The sequence below is a fragment of the Argopecten irradians genome, chromosome 4, assembly GCF_041381155.1.
Source record: "Argopecten irradians isolate NY chromosome 4, Ai_NY, whole genome shotgun sequence".
Classification (NCBI taxonomy): Eukaryota; Metazoa; Mollusca; class Bivalvia; order Pectinida; family Pectinidae; genus Argopecten; species Argopecten irradians.
The window spans coordinates 15,552,936-15,570,974 of NC_091137.1; the positions used below are offsets into that span (position 1 = coordinate 15,552,936).

Here is an 18,039-nt window from a genome sequence, read left to right on the forward strand (position 1 = left end):
CGGTATTGTAAACTAAATATAGTGAAAAGCCCGCCAAATTGTCTATGACAATTTCTAGTTTATTATTATTATTATTCTTCTACACTTTTTTGTGTCCAAAAGATCTTTAAAATGGTAACAGGTATGCCAATGGCCTTATTGCTTTATTTTATGGCATGAGATGAAGGGGTGACCGCAACATTTTTAAGTAGGTCAAAAATCCAAGATGGCCGCCATGACGTCATAACTAAAAAGTTTAATACAGCCATAACTCAAAAACCGTTTAAGATACAGCAAATATTTTTGATGTTTTATGTAGATCGTATAAAAGACTAACTTTTATTCAATTACAGCAATTAGGTCAAAGGTCAAACAAAAAAGCTCGCTATGAGGTCAAAGTTCACGAATTTTTATTTTTTTTATTTTGCGAAATTTCTTTTTACATATCGATGCAGAATGTCATTCCGATGAATTTGATGTCTTTTATTTTTCGGTAGCACTTCCGGTTAATGCTGTATGCCATTTTGAACAATCCTTTGATCTTTGCTAATTTCCCGCCAAAATATTTAACATTATATATTGTCGAACTGAATGACTAATATAGTCTGCAATTGCTATAGAAAAGACCCCTCTAATGTTCTCTAACGTTTGATATGATTTTCATCTTCAGCAGAAAAACAAAATGGCCGCTATGACCTCATATCTTAAAATTTAAAAATACTTATAACTCACTAACAGTTCTTTTCACAGATTTCATCCAATAATATTTTTTGCAGATAATCTTAAGCGTAAACTTTTTCTCTCTACATGTTATTACAAAAAATGGCAACTTCCGGTTTTCGGTAAGGGTCAAATGTTAAAGGTCCTGTTTTTAACAATAAACTTGAAAACTTTTCTCCTGAAGTTCTGTAAGGTCTAGGATCTTCATATTTCATATATAAGATGTCCAGGGGATGGACTATAAAGTCAGATACTAGGAATGACCTTGACCCATATTCAAGGTCACATGAGTCAAATATGTTCACATCTTTAAATGACTCAACGGTAACCAAAATGACAAGAGTCTTCATACGTTCAAGGTCACAGGGGTCCAGTGTTTAAATATATATACCGGGGTATATATACGTAACAACACCGCTAGTCAGATGACATTAAGGCGCATTTGATCTCGTTATTATTTGCTCGAACGAATTTGGAAATATGAATTGGATTAAGATGAGAGTTATCTTCGGCTGATCAAACTTCATGCAGATCTTCACTAAAACACTTTTATTCAGGGCTGAAAGTCAACGTCATTTATTGGTTACAACTTCAAAACCCATGCATTACCTAGTTCTTAACTTACCTGGCAATGACGGTATTGTAAACTAAATATAGTGAAAAGCCCGCCAAATTGTCTATGACAATTTCTAGTTATAAGGGCTTTTCACCAATTTGTGAAAAGACCTATTGTTTTTGTTCTGTTTTTTTATTATTATTAGGGCTTTTCACCATGTGGTGAAAAGACCTATTGTTTTTGTTCTGTTTTTTATTATTATTCTTCTACACTTTTTTGTGTCCAAAAGATCTTCAAAATGGTAAGCGGTATATCATTGGCCTTATTGTTATATTGTATGCCATGAGTTGAAGGGGTGACCGCAACATTTTAAAATAGGTCAAAAATTCAAGATGGCCGCCATGAAGTCATACCTAAAAAGTTTAAAACAGCCATAACTCAAAAACCGTTTAAGATACAGCAAATATTTTTGATGTTTTATGTAGATCGTATAAAAGACTAACTTTTATTCAATTACAGCAATTGGGTCAAAGGTCAAACAAAAAAGTTCGCTATGGGATCAAAGTTCACGAATTTTATTTTTTTTTGATTTTGCGAAATTTCTTTTTACATATCGATGCAGAATGTCATTCTGATGTCTTTTATTTTTCGGTAGCACTTCCGGTTAATGCTGTATGCCATTTTGAACAATCCTTTGATCTTTGCCTAATTTCCCGCCAAAATGTTTAACATTATATATTGTCGAACTGAATGACTAATATAGTCTGCAATTGCTATAGAAAAGACCCCTCTAATGTTCTCTAACGTTTGATATGATTTTCATCTCATCAAAAAAACAAAATGGCCGCTATGACGTCATATCTTAAAATTTAAAAATGCTTATAACTCACTAACAGTTCTTTTCACAGATTTCATCCAATAATATTTTTTGCAGATAATCTTAAGCGTAAACTTTTTCTCTCTACATGTTATTACAAAAAATGGCAACTTCTGGTTTTCGGTAAGGGTCAAATGTTAAAGGTCCTGTTTTAAACAATAAACTTGAAAACTTTTCTCCTGAAGTTCTGTAAGGTCTAGAATCATCATATTTCATATATAAGATGTCCAGGGGATGGGTTATAAAGTCATCTGATGATGGTGGGCTCAAAATGTCAACTTCCGGTTTGAAGTACGGGTCAAATTTGAAGCCGTAGTCTCCATTTTATTTCATATTTCTTCTTGAGACAGAGGTTAATCTGTGCAAAGAAAGATAACTCCCCCTAAAAAACCTATGTAACAGTATATTTCTTTATAAGTGATTACCCTTGTTCATATGTTGGTAAGCAAGTCGTGAAGTTAATCACTAATTCAAAGTGGGAATTTGGAAATATATATATATGAATTGGATTAAGATGAGAGTTCTCTTCGGCTGATCAAACTTCATGCAGATCTTCACTAAAACACTTTTATTCAGGTCTGAAGGTCAAGGTCATTTATTGGTTACAACTTCATTATAGTGAAAAGCCCTCCAAATTGTCTATGACAATTTCTAGTTATTATTATTCTTCTACACTTTTTTGTGTCCAAAAGATCTTCAAAATGGTAAGAGGTATGTCAATGGCCTTATTGTTATATTGTATGGCATGAGTTGAAGGGGTGACCGCAACATTTTTAAGTAGGTCAAAAATCCAAGATGGCCGCCATGACGTCATACCTAAAAAGTTTAAAACAGCCATAACTCAAAAACCGTTGAAGATACAGCAAATATTTTTGATGTTTTATGTAGATCGTATAACAGACTAACTTTTATTCAATTACAGCAATTAGGTCAAAGGTCAAACAAAAAAGTTCGCTATGGGATCAAAGTTCACGAATTTTTATTTTTTTGATTTTGCGAAATTTCTTTTTACATATCGATGCAGAATATCATTCTGATGAATTTGGTGTCTTTTATTTTTCGGTAGCACTTCCGGTTAATGCTGTATGCCATTTTGAACATTCCTTTGATCTTTGCTAAATTCCCGCCAAAATGTTTAACATTATATATTGTCGAACTGAATGACTAATATAGTCTGCAATTGCTATAGAAAAGACCCCTCTAATGTTCTCTAACGTTTGATATGATTTTCATCTTCATAAAAAAAACAAAATGGCCGCTATGACGTCATATCTTAAAATTTAAAAATGCTTATAACTCACTAACAGTTCTTTTCACAGATTTCATCCAATAATATTTTTTGCAGATAATCTTAAGCATAAACTTTTTCTCTCTACATGTTATTACAAAAAATGACAACTTCCGGTTTTCGGTAAGGGTCAAATGTTAAAGGTCCTGTTTTAAACAATAAACTTGAAAACTTTTCTACTGAAGTTCTGTAAGGTCTAGGATCTTCATATTTCATATATAAGATGTCCAGAGGATGGGCTATAAAGTCATCTGATGATGGTGGGCTAAAAATGTCAACTTCCGGTTTGAAGTACGGGTCAAATTTGAAGCCGTAGTCTCCATTTTATTTCATATTTCTTCTTGAGACTGAGGTTAATCTGCGCAAAGAAAGATAACTCCCCCTAAAAACCTATGTAACAGTATATTTCTTTATAAGTCATTACCCTTGTTCATATGTTGGTAAGCAAGTTCATGCAGATCTTCACTAAAACACTTTTATTCAGGGCTGAAAGTCAAGGTCATTTATTGGTTACAACTTCAAAACCCATGAACTGAATATAGTGAAAAGCCCGCCAAATTGTCTATGACAATTTCTAGTTAAACTTGAATTTGTACATATTTTGTAAATATCTATTTGCTTTTTTGTTTTGTGTATTGTTTTCATGTTAGTTATCATACTTTATGTAATCTTCAATTTTGGAGTAAATAAAGATAATAATAATAATAGTATCCAAACGAACTCTCTTTCAATGTTTTAGCATTTATTTTGTTCACGTCGTCAGCAAAGAAGAGCCGTGTTAATTTTTTGGACGAGGAGTTGGACTTGTAGGCCTGTTATCCATATTTGGCCCATCAATTTCTGTCCTTTTACGTTTTATTGACCCATGTTTATTGTTCGAGTCGAGCAACATAGCGGTACCGAAGAATAAAATGTGCCATGTCCCTGTGTGAAATGTGTCGTAGTCTGCTCTGAGTCAGAACGTATTCGTTACAATCCAATGATAAAGCAGGAACGACGATGAGAAATACAATATGACAGTCAATGAGTGTTGATTTACCTTTTAATCAGTTGTTTAAATTGTGTCAAGGCTAAAGGCTACATTAATCACAAGAACAATGCAGGTTTGGCCCTATCACGTTACGACGACTCTCCATTTTGAGTCGAAGCGGGATACAACCGTAGCACACAGATCAGTAATTATCCTTCCGCAGATTTGGTGGACGATTTTTGCAATCATTTGTAAATCTATTGTAATTTTTCTGTTTCATCTTAATTACACTGATAAGATAATTGTTTCTTAATAAATGTAAGGGAAATTGTAAAATTTGCGCTATTTATTTTAATTAGTTGTATTCTAATTACGGACTATTTTTACGTCTCTCTTTGTAGACTTGCACAAGCTCAGAGAGACTCACAAAACTTTTTAATAAAAAATATAAAGATTAAATACGATTGAATTGAAATATAAGGATTGAATCTTGCTTAAATCTATTACATGGGGTGAATGTCTCGTAATTTCTTCGGTTATGAAATATAATTCATTGGAATAAAAACAAATCCCATTGGAGGTCAGCATTTTAAACAATGTGATTGCACTTATACAAATTTGTCCCATTAAAAATATTGTGGATGGATGCAAGCAAACTATTATGTTAAAGTTGGAAAGAAAACAATTACATGATTTTTCAGTATTAAAGAGTGGTTCACATTAAGAGAGTATTACATTAGAAATGCAGGTTATACAAAAAATTACAAGAACTTTTATATTGATAGCATACTTAACACTATGAATGTGTTAATTATTTTCACAAACATAATAACAAAGATATTAGAACCTCCTTCGCTGTCTTTGCTGACGGCGATGGATGGGACCTCCGCTTTACAAGCATTTTCCCATGGTGAAAGATTGTTTTAGTGTATTAGTTTAAACATGTTCTTTTTGCATAATTAGTTAACGCTGAATTATGGTGTAATTTAACCAGCTGTTTGGTGAACGGTGCTTTTATGTGATTTTGAAAACATGAAAATGAACAATTTTACCTGCTGTTTTACAAATCATACATTCAAAACCAAAACCGAGTATTTTATATCGATATACAAGATAAAGATGCTCCACCGCCGACAGAGCATAAACGATACTCATCATTTTAGCAAGGACGTAAATCCTTGATTTTAGCAATTATTGGTGTTTAATCGTGTATATATATATGTTTAATAACACAAAAATGCATGTGAAATAATTATTTTGCCTTTGGTGCATGCGCAATCAGTACTTCAATCAATATAGAATGTAGTGGCACAGATTTTTTTTCGGGATGCAATTGATCATTTTCAATATTTTTATCTTCAAGTAAAATAAGAAGTTCAAAATATTTAAACCTTTTCTGGTTCAGGTGATATTCCTTCCGGCCCAAACACGTGTGCACCTTTGAAGTGTCGGTTAGCCTCATGGAAGACCTACGACACGAAAGGTTGAGACTCTTGTATCTGCATATACCAACATGGGTGCTGAATGTTGTAATGTATCTCTAGCTGGTTATACGTATCCCGAAGTGAGGTCCAGTTGCTGAAAACGTTAGCACCATTAAAATCATTAATTAGTTCATCAAGTGTTGGCGTAACCCGTCGTACTCTTTTTATTGCCTTAGTTGGTTCCACCATGTCTACACACAGTAATGTTTGTCTTCCTTACTTTAAGGGTTACGATGGGCGAAGTCAATGGTGTGGCTTTATTTTCAACTTTTCTATGATATCTTCGTCAACTAGTTGTTTTATTTCTCTTGCTACTTTATCGCGCAAATGGAATGGTGTCCTTCGAACATGGCTACTGTGAGAAGTGTCTCGTCAGTGTGTAATTTTATCGTTTTGTTTTCTAGTTTTCATGTGCTGGAAATTAAACTTGGATATTTGGTATATGTTACCTTATTGATTATTAGCCCCCTGGCAGTAAAACCAGAGGGGACTATTATGTTTGTTCCCGTCTGTCTGTCTGTCCGTCTGTCCATCTGTCTGTCTGTCTATTTGTTTCCAGATGATAACTTAAGAACGAATGGATGGATTTTGATCAAACTTCACACAATGGTACGATACAAATTAGGGTTGAATTTGGAGTCCAAAGGTCAACTATAATGGTCACTGTTACAAATAAATTGTTTAAAATATTTTCCAAGCTATAACTTGCGAATACATCAACGGATTTTTATCAAACTTCACACAATGGTAGCATATGAGAGAATACAGCTTGGGATTTGATTTAGGGTCAAAATGTTAACTTCAACGTTCTCTCTTACTAAGTATACACACATTTTAGTTTCCGAGTGATAACTTGAGGACACATCGGCGGATTCTGATCAAACTTCACACAATGGTAGGATATGGGAAACACAGCTTGAGATTGAATTCGGGGTCAAATGGTCAACTAAAAATGTCACCGTTACTAAAATAGATTATATCACAAATTTATAGTATCAAGACAATAACTTGAGAACTCAACAACAGAATGACAGCATTACTAAGCAATAATAAACTGCCATAGATTAGTAAATGTTACTGACCGCAGGGGACGTGTGCCGCTTGCATCACTTACTGTAAGCTTGTGTACGAATTCAATATCTGTCGCTGATTGAAATCCTACGAGTGACCCATAGACCCCTTAGACACCAAACTTTGATTTTGTTTCGACTTTTATCTGAAGTGTTCCTATGGTCGTTAGTGGATTTCCACCGATGTCGACCGAGATCTCTGTCTTTACGTCATTCAACTTGATTGAAAGTTTTGTGTTTTCATTCTGCGTTTCTTTTGTTGCCCAGAGTTTATTCCAAAGCAGTACTCATCACTATCTACACTGGAGTTATCTCCCCTGTCAGTCTCATAATTGACTCAAACTTTCCTCAGGCTTTTCTCGCTGTTCTTCAAAACTCATTTTTAATGGTTTCTTTTCCCGCATGAAGGAAAGGTACCACCTTGTGCAGGGCACTGAAACGTGTGGCCATTCTCTTCCATATTTGGTACAAGTATTTTGCTATTGATGGGGTTAACATGTGTTATGTCTCTATGTTTGTCCTTTTACTGACATGTTTTGTCTTGTAGGTTGTCTCATCTGTTTTCTACCCATGTTGTATTTGTAGATGGGCATTTAAGAGTCTACAAGAACAGGTTTGGTGAAATCCTTTTCAGCTGCGTCCATTGATCTATCCTGTTCCACGACCTCATCTAGATTACACTAGTATTTTTATTTTGATTCTCTGAAAACACATTTTTGTAGATGCGATGACAGGCAGTGTGAGATCATATTGTGACCTAATTATATCCCCTAGGCCTATGGTGGTAAATGATCAATATTTCTCCCATACTTCAGAGGGTTATTCCGCGGTTGCTATGGAAAAGATAACTCTGTCTTTTACCGGAGTAGGGAAAAGACAGCTCACACGCGCTAGACAGTGACGTTACCAATACATTCGGCGACCATTTTTACGCACAGCGACGTTCATGTCGACTGAATTTTCACCATTTGTCGTTAAAGTATGTGAGAAAAATAATCTTACATGGGTCAGTTAGGTGGCAAGCCTCGGGTTGACCTGCCAAAATCTTTCACGAGGGTTGAGATATACCTGTCGACTTGACAGACCCATGTAAGATTCTTTTATTTACTGTCGGAGGTCTGTTATATATTCGTCGAATGTTTTGTTTTGATTTTGTTTATACGCTAAAAACTCTGCCACCAGCTCGTCTTACTTTTGAACACTTCGAGTACATCCTTAACTGTTTCGTTTTTACGAGATTTGATTTAAACATATTTTATGTGCACGTTATATACAAATGGGATTAGACACGAGTTGTAAACTTATAATCCGTCTTCTCCCGTGCGAGACTGGCTCATCGTCGCCTTTATTTGCGTCATAGATACCATGGGTTGTGTCACCGACATAGTGGAGTAACAGGGCTCTTTTTCTGTTGTCATCTTTAATGTTCATTGAAAGAAAGAAATGTTTGTATTGTTTAATATTTCTTTTTATGATCGTGGTCGAACTTGGGGAAATTTGACGGCTATATTCATCACACTTATTCCGGTATATATAATAATACACAAAACAACTTCATGGTCCGATTAAATATGCATGTCTAATCTCAACGAAAATAGTACAACTATTTATAAATTATGATTATGGGACCATAGGACAGTTTCTGATCTACGACAGTCGTATGGAGTTATCTAAGTAAGAACAATAATTTATTTATCGAGGTCACGTTGGGAATCAAGTGGTGTGTGTTACACGAACAAAATGGCGGCCGCCAGCAATTTTGGCAGAAGAGGAAGTAAGTCACTGAAAATAATCTTTTTATCGGCATTTGATAGTGACGAGCATATGTCATACAGAATTATAGACAAACTGATACCTTAGTTGTGTTGCAACGCTCTGTACTTTTCTCTAACATTCGGACCAAAGTTTCGCACGTGACATTAAGTGTTTGCAACATCAGTCAAAATATACGTTGCTTTTTTACGATACATATGCCATACAAAGCAACAACAGGAATCTGTAAGATATGCCGTATAGTCATTAATGGCTTTGGCCCTGCAATTAGGGCGTTAGAATTGTACCTGCTGCCCTTATTGCATGATCGTAAAAGGCGACTAAATTTAGGATTTTTTTCCCCTCTTCTTCTAACTGACTTTATCTTTCCTAATGCCTCCCTTGGCACCGCCTCACTTTTGGCCTTGAGTTGAGCGTTCGCCCCTGTGAGGAAGGCTCTGGGTTCTGTCCCCTGGTCGAGACACACCAAAGCCTATAAAAGTGGTAGTTTTTGCTCCTGCTTGGCGCTCAGCATACAGGGAGTAGGATGACTGGTTCGCCCGTTGTCAGTATAATGTGACCGGGTAGGGTGTGTTGCTTGGTGTCTTCGGCGGCATGCTTCAGTGATATAGCACTATAAAAAGGCCAACAGTTCCACTTTACAAGAAGACACAACTTAAATATACTACAGTCTCCCAAAACACGCACCTCACACAACATACACGCAACACACCACATACATGGGAGACCGTCCTTACATGACCATAGCTGTTAATAGGACGTTAATTAATCAAACAAACAAACATTAATGGCTTACATCTTGTTGATCTCCAGAGACTGCAGTCCAGCGGAATTTAAGCACCGTCGATGGCAGATATATTGATGAATTACTATTACTTTTAAAGGGACAATTCACTCAGGCTAATTCTTTTACATAACCAAAAAGCAAAAAATGGCATAAATGTATTGTTTTACATTTCTTAAAAATATAAGAAAAATATAATTTCATAAAATATTGACAAATTCCACGTCATTGTAGAGTATTTTAATTAATACCGTTGTAATTACAAATCGTTGATCAATGCGATTAAGCAGGTACAATATTTACATTTTGTACGCTGTACCCATACCCGATCCAAAGTCACGCACGTTAAACAAATAAACTACATAATCACTGAGGATGTGATAAAATGATTTTTAGGCAAGATAATTCACCCAATAAGGTAAACACACTACTGCCAGAGCGATTTAAGCAGTTCTAGACAAAAGTTGCATTGCATAGAAGATATTTGATATTTATATTTAATGTTAAAGCTATTGTTTTTAAAATACTAAAAATAAATACATATTGAAGCATACGTTTTTTCATAAGTTTTATTTATACTCTTCTTTACATTCCAAATTTTATCTGGTATCATTCATTGCAAGGACTTAACCAATCTGACACACAGGAATCTTTTTTGTATGGCATTGTAGACACAGTTAAACGTTCCCTCTTTCCGTCGTTCTGACTGGCGTTTTCTTCCAGTCTTGTAGTGGTCTCTGTAGTGATCTCTGGAAAATACCAAATGTGCATTTTTGATGGTGTACACACTACTTGATTGTTGTTCATAAACTTGTTTGTGATTTTCCCTTTGGATGAATAAAGTTATGGTAAGTACTATGTCAGCCTTAATTGGTTACGAGAAACCCTCAACGTCTTTCTGTGACAAATCTCAACATTACGAACATTTAAAAACATAAAACGTGGGTGTTCTGTCTTGGGGGATTTATAAATGGTCCTATAATTCTCTCAGGATTGCAGACAAATTTATACAGTGTCAGTCCCGAGCAAATGGAAATCCTCTCCACCGATCAGTGACTGTTATTTCAAGTCATACATAAATTATACGTTGCACGTAGTTACTTCTGTATGATTGATCTCGTAAATGATAGATAACCAGCCGTTCATCTGGATGTGTATGTACTGCCAAGCCAAACATCAATCCAAATGAACTGCCGATTATCATCTGGGACGAGATCAATCAAGTATTTTGTACTTGCTATACACATTTTACGTGTGTAACAAATGGGTACGTATAATTAATGTATGACTTACAATAAAAGTCACTGACGGGTAAAGAGGAACCGATATTGTCATAAGTCAAAATATAGATAGAAAATCAAAATGTGAAATGCTGTTAAATGGTGAAGTTGCTGCTATGGGGATGTATACAAAAATCATTTCAAGCATAGTATTTCTTAGTTTTACGTGTACCTGTACAGGTACGTTATACATTTATTTCATCTAATTCAATATTATGATGTTTACATCTTCGTGTAGTTTCGTAGGTTGTGGTGTGTGTAGATGTAGAACTCCAACGCAGATTGAGTAGATAGTACGATACGTTTATTGGAGTCTTAGGAATCGATTCTGTACAGAGATTATTGGCGAGTTAATATAGTGGTACATCGGGATAACATATGTCAATATTTGTGTATGAAAGCCAATACCTGGAACAGTTGATACCACCGTAGTTGCTGTATTGCATATGGAAACATGGTTACTCATTAGAACTTACCATGTATCATAATTAATAACATGGCTATGTAATTAGTAGTTATACAATGACACTAACAGAAGTTGGTTTCCAATAGACTTTACATGTAACGGTGTACGTACATATACTATTGTAAATATGAAACACATGTGCTTGACCTATACAGTGTAACATACTTGAAAGCCGCACATGTAAATGTAGATAATTATATATTAGTCCAACTTTCAAACTCTAAAATTCTTATCATTTATATATATTATACCACAATATGCTATAAAATTTGACAGACTATCTTTTAATCAAATAACAACGGGTATTTTGTTTCACGCTGTTACAAGGTTGTAAGTTTTCAGTAATCTGTAAGGCTTGTATATATGACATGTATCTTGATGGTTTATTGTTATTTGGAAATGCTTTGATGACATCGTCAATGATTTTGTTTACGAAGTTTCAACATTCTGTGCGAAGTTTCAATTTAATTTTTTGATAGTTGTTCATGAGGAGTACTTCAGGGAGGATGAAAGATACAGCAACGCATTACCCATGTCTAACATTCTGTGGACGCAATCGGAAAGGCTCATGAGTTGTGCTGTTCACTGCTACATTGATGCAAATTGCAAATCTTTCTTTAACCGCAATGGGGAATGTCGTGGTTACGGCTACAGACTTACCGACAACACCCCAACGCATATAGTCAGTGACATGAAGTACTATGAAATGACAGGTAAGCTAGGCTCTTTATATCTTCTCGGTTATTACAATTACGTCTTATTCTGTCTCTGTTCATTCAATAAAGTCATCAAAACCTGCTTTAATTCCAGGTTACATGGCAAATTGTATTAAACAGATACAAAAATGTATATAAAAAGTTGAAATTATAAAGTATCCGCGATGTGTCGTCATCGTTCATTTATGTCGGTATTTTACAAGTTATTATTTATCTGATGTAGTTTACCTTAGGGTGTCAATGTTTATGATCCTTCTTGATTATGTAGACACGTATAAGAAACACAATCAACGCAAAATTGAAACAAATAGTAAAGTAATTAACAAGAAATGACGGGATATTTTGAAGTCGATATGTCAGCTACAATACAAAAGACTTTAACTTATTAGATAAATCCTTACAAGAAAGATATAAAAAATTGTAATTCACAAATAGAAATAATGCATAGCTTTCGGTTCTCTAGTATAGGCAACAAACAATTTCATCTTTTTGAATATGTATCAGTAAGGACTGTTTTACATTTGCCCAATGTTTTACAGGACCAATTGGTAATTTAGCAGCTGGAAAACCTGTCTTGCAGTCCTCTACTCTACATGATGACTATGGACCAGAGAATGCCGTGGATTCATTAAGGTATTACCCCACCACTCTTCCTTCATGTTCTCACACAAAGATAGATGTTGACAATAAACCTTTTTGGGAAGTAGACTTATTATCTCGATATCGAATCACCGCTGTGGCGTTTCTCAGTCGACAAGATTGTTGCGGTGAGTATTGTCATGTTTTTATACAATTTATTATCTGGTATTTATTTAAGCATTTAATTGGCAATTATAGGATGATGAGTGAATATGCGAACTTGATAATGGTAATTGTAGAGGACGAAGCAGCTCACTTCATCCTCAAGTGTACAGTAAATTCTACTGAAAGAAAAAACAAACCTTTATTATCTAAATACAATAGTATCTTTATGTTCACGGACTATGAGAAACTTATTGCCATCTAATGTACAGGATATCGGCCCAATGCTCCAGATAATTACTTGAGGGATGGGTAAATGTACTCGCACTTTTGAAAGAGAGGGGTACAACTCTGATTTCTGTGCGAACCCAAAACTTAACAGAGATATTTCAATAAAAGTTGTGTGGGTATAGTGTAAATAAAGTAATCGATTATAACAACTGTGCAAATATTTGTATAAATCAAGGGCATAACTAATGTATACTTTTAAAGATAACTGGAATTAGTCGGATTAAACTAAATTCTTCTGATTTTGTTTCTTGATGTAAGCGCTCATGCTAACTGGGTTGAGTAATCTATTTTTTAATTTTATCGGGGTATGAAAAAAATTGTTTGCAAACTGTGTGAATCCGCGTAGCGGATTCACAAAAGTTTGCAAACATTTTTTTTTCATTTAAGCATTGAAGTCACTATTTTTTGATTTCACCGGGGTATGAAAGAAACTTTGTTTGCAAACTGTGAGAATCCGCTACGACAAAAGTTTGCAAACAATTTTTTTTTCATACCCCGATAAAATTAAAAAATAGTGACATCAATACTTATAATTAATTTCATACTATATTTGATAAAATGAAGTATGATTAAATGTAACATTATAGTGATTTTTCAAGGGATTCTTTTTTCCGAATCAATACGCAACGTCAATGTATCTATTGTGACGTCACGATAACGTCAGGGTTTCGCGCCATTATCGGATTTTTTTTTCATAGTGGTATGCAAAAAAAATATTGGCCAATCGGAAAGCCGGATTTGGTAGAAAAACAAAGAAAAAATAATTATACCCCGATAAAATTAAAAAAATAGTGACATCAATACTTATAATTAATTTTATACAGATATCTCTATTTCTACTGAAAATAGAAATATCTTCTTTCAAATTGCAGATATCTTTATTTCAAATTCAGATATCTCTATTTGATATACAGATATACAGATATCTTTAATGGTAATTTTGTTTGTATAGAGATATCTTCATTTTTAATACAGATATCTCTAATTCAAATACAGACATCTCTATTTAAAGTTGTATGGTCTATCACTTTCGCTCTTTTTTTCATAGTAAAAACTGTATAGGTGCTATACACATTTTTCTCCGTCTGTCCGAGGTTTAAACTTTCAAATTTTACCACTTTTTAATCAAGTTGCAGCAATGGAAGTATTTTAATTATAAAAGTGAAAAAAATCTTTTGAACGTGTACGCGTAAAAAATAGGCTCGAAAGATGCCGAACTCTTCCGAACATCGTCGCGACAATCTCGAAGTAACACGAGAGTTGTGAAACCAAGAGAAGTGTCAACAATTTTTCGTAAACAAAACACGTGGTCGACCATAGCATACTGGATCTACAAAAAAACTAATGCTCGCACATTACAATTTTTTATACACACAATATTGAATTACGGCAATGTGTGAATTAGATGTTTCAAATACTCGCACTGTGGACATAAACCAGCACAATTTGCTCATAATAGCCAGAAGGAAAACGTAAACAAACACATGTGCGCTTACGCTAGTTGCCTGGATCACAACGTGCAGGACGTGTGGACATCAGTCACGTGATACGATTCGGAATTCCGACAAAACCCGAAGGTACTGAATATGGCGGAGATTGAAGGCGTTTTATTCACAACCAGGAATATATGATCCCCAGATTTCGGCTCTTTTATAGACTGACATATGGTTTTGGGGGGGCTAAATCATCAAGTTACATGTCCATATTCAAATATCAAATGTTAAAACGACATATCGTTACAACGAAAATGACAAGAAATACAACTTTAAAATAGAGATATCTTAAATTGAAATAGAGATATCTGCAATTACTTTGAAATACAGATATCTCTATTTAAAATAGATATATCTCTATTATAATTAAAGATATCTGTATTTGCACGTGTTTGCTCAGTACGAAGATTAATTTTGAAACACAAAGAGAAGAATGACTACTCCCTATCCTGATCAATGTTATAATGAAATGCTTGTAATTAAATTAGATTTTAAGAATCCATATGCATGTATGATAACTGTAGGTCTACTAAACCGATAAACTTGCTATTTGGAGGGGATTTCTTAAGAACATGACATGGCAACTGCTCTCCGGAAAACAGAGCGAACTGTTGCAGCTATAATTGAATAATATTGAAAGCAGATACGTTGTAACACCGTCTGCATTCCCCGCGATTTTGCGTCACTACTGCTTTACCTTCGTCATGCGCAAAACGCAGAGTCAACAACAATTAGAGATCTTTAATTGAATGAGAGATATCTGTATTTAAATTAAAGATATCTTTATTTTAAAAAGCAAATATCTTTATTTACAATGAAAATGCAGATATCTCTAATTGAAATAAAGATATCTTTAATTGAATTAGAGATATCTGTATTTGAATTAGAGATATCTCTATTTCGTGTTTAATTAGAGATATATCTATTTTAAAAAGAGATATCTGTAATTCAAATACAGATATCTCTAATTCAATTAAAGGTATCTCTAATTCAAATACAGATATCTCTAATTGTTGTAGAAATACAGATATCTGTATTCTGAATACAGATTTCTTCATTTCAATAGGTAAAAACCCAAACGGCTTGCCATACATGTAACGTTATCTTTACTAATTTGCTATCGATCCTTGTATGTGGACGTAAAATCGTATTGTATTGTGTTAAAAGAAGTATTTAAGATATTGAATAGAAATATTTTGTCGGACAAGTTTAACCTATGAATGCAGTTTTGTTATGTTACATTGGTTTATTTTGTAGGGGATCGTAACTCTGGATTACATATAACTGTAGCAGAATCATCACAAGGTCCCTATATCTTATGTTACCACTATCCGCTCGGCCCTGGCTTCATCAACATGATGAAGACCTTCTACTGTACACAACCACGAACCGGAAGTATTGTGAGGATCTCACGTGAGGAATCGGTTCTTACCGTTTGTGAATTTGAAGTGTATGGTTTTCCACTGGTGAAAGACTGAACATCATGCGCACTCAAAATCCAAGGATTAAATTATGTTGCCGTTTAATTTGTACAAAAAGCTCAATTTCATCACTGGAATGATATTTTCTATGATTCTAGCAAACAATTTATTGTTACTTGATCTCATTGTGTCCATCTTGGGAATGACGACGTTTTTTAATTGTGTGCAAAAATGGTATACGTTAATAATGTGAAATACATCGGTGGCTAGCTGAACACAATTGAAATGAAAACATTGATACAGACATCTTCATTCTAATCTATCGGACAGATTAATTTTACATAATACGCCGCAAGGTGACGTGTTATTGAGAAAAACTTTATATAATACGCCGCACGATAACGGTGCATTGAGAATCATTTACTTGATATTCATTGTCTTTGCTGACGGCCGTGGGACCACCGCTTTACAGGTATTTTCCCTTAGCAAACGACTTTTATGTGTATTGGTTTAGAATGGTATTCTGGCATAAATTTAAAGTCTAAACTTTATATTATGGTATGATTTAACCAGTTGTTCAGTTAGCGTTCCTTCAATATGATTTTGAAAACATGAAAATGAACAATTTTACCTCTATTTTTTTGCAAATCATGCATTCAAAACCGTTTTTTTAATGATAAATGTCTATACTATGGGATGTATATTACATGTATGTAAATGTAAGTGTTGTGGTGAGCCCCCACCCAGGTGTTTATATGTTTGATGGCTGACCCAAAGACCCCAACCTTGCCAGCCTTCAGCCTAACATGTCTGGGGAATTAAATGTTATTCTTTACGTTTTCTTCAAACATTCATACCTACACCATTTGTAATTAAATTTTTATAGCATATCATTTAGCCTTTTGTACCTAATTATTGGAAATTTCTGCTAACAATGGTAATTTCTGTTATTCAAACTTTTTTTTCAGATAATACAATGTCTTTTTATGAGGTCTGTACTTGCATGCAACTTTCATCTTATAATCGAAATTAATTAAGATATTCTATTTGGCAGATCGATGTCTGAAATACGCAAACAAAACGAAAACATTAATTTATCTTTTTCTTCGTCCACAAAAGAGGAAATAACTAGTGTTATATAATATAAGCAGTCCATGGCACCACGAATGTGACCTTGAAAGACAGACCAAATATACATGTACAGGGTATCAAACGTATATAACCTTTTTCTGTGTATATGTGACGCCACTTCTTATTATGAACATATTAGCATTGTGTGTGTATATATTTAATATATATATTTACTTTTGGTTACAATTTTATGATGAATTCCCAAGGTAATATTGCATCTATGATGGGTTGGGTTAATAATTCGTTATCACCACGCATAAAGCAGCCTTTTGAACAGCAGTTTTCTTTGATCGCTGGCATGACAATTGTGACGTCACACAATAATAATGAAGTCATAATAAGCGGTTGAAGTTAATGGCCTATATCGAATGCCAACTGCGCTTAATATGGTCACGTATTGGGACTGCAGTGGAAATGTGAATATACGGTATTGTGGTTTCCTATGACCTATGATAATAAAAAACATTTTATGTATTGGCTTTGTCTAAATATGGCGTCATCAGGCATGGAAAATATATGGATGGAAAAACAATTTCAATTGTACAGTATATTTTGCATAGGTAAAAGGAATATATAATTTCAATTTTGGTTTCCAAAACCCGGTGGAAACATAATTTCAATTATGTATTTCAGACCTGTGTGACTTAATATTGTTATTAATACACTGCCAGAGCGGAGTTCCTGCATCAGACTTTCCAAAACTAACTTGATTGCGCCACATCGCCACTATTTATACTTTGTATACAACTGATTCTTCTTGTCAATTTTTATGACTGATCAATATTAAAAACATATCAATATAAGCATCAATATATATATATATTAAGACATATTCAGCCAAAAAGGGAAGACATTATGAATGCCTATCCCGAACAACTTACATGTAATTAATATTCTAAATTGTTCATATAAATAAAATCAACACATCGATAATCATATAGCGGCCCATTTCCGTCCTATATGGTTTAAAGGGACAATTCAGAATTCATGAAAATTTTG

The 18,039-nt window shown here is 34.2% G+C and overlaps 1 protein-coding gene across 1 annotated transcript; it reads left to right on the forward strand.

The window, feature by feature from the left end:
• The first annotated feature begins 8,684 nt into the window (after positions 1 to 8,684).
• Positions 8,685 to 15,966, forward strand: LOC138322118 (fucolectin-like). Its single transcript, XM_069266176.1, has 4 exons — positions 8,685 to 8,718; positions 11,727 to 11,960; positions 12,503 to 12,730; positions 15,746 to 15,966. The coding sequence occupies exons 1-4, from the start codon at positions 8,685 to 8,687 to the stop codon at positions 15,964 to 15,966; spliced, it is 717 nt and encodes a 238-aa protein (XP_069122277.1).
• The last annotated feature ends 2,073 nt before the right edge of the window (positions 15,967 to 18,039 follow it).

Coding starts and splice junctions, on each gene's coding strand:
- LOC138322118 (XM_069266176.1), top strand. CDS start 8,685: ATGGCGGCCGCCAGCAATTTTGGCAGAAGAGGAA. Junction 8,719..11,726: donor CAATTTTGGCAGAAGAGGAA/GTAAGTCACTGA, acceptor ATTTTTTGATAG/TTGTTCATGAGGAGTACTTC. Junction 11,961..12,502: donor GAAGTACTATGAAATGACAG/GTAAGCTAGGCT, acceptor AATGTTTTACAG/GACCAATTGGTAATTTAGCA.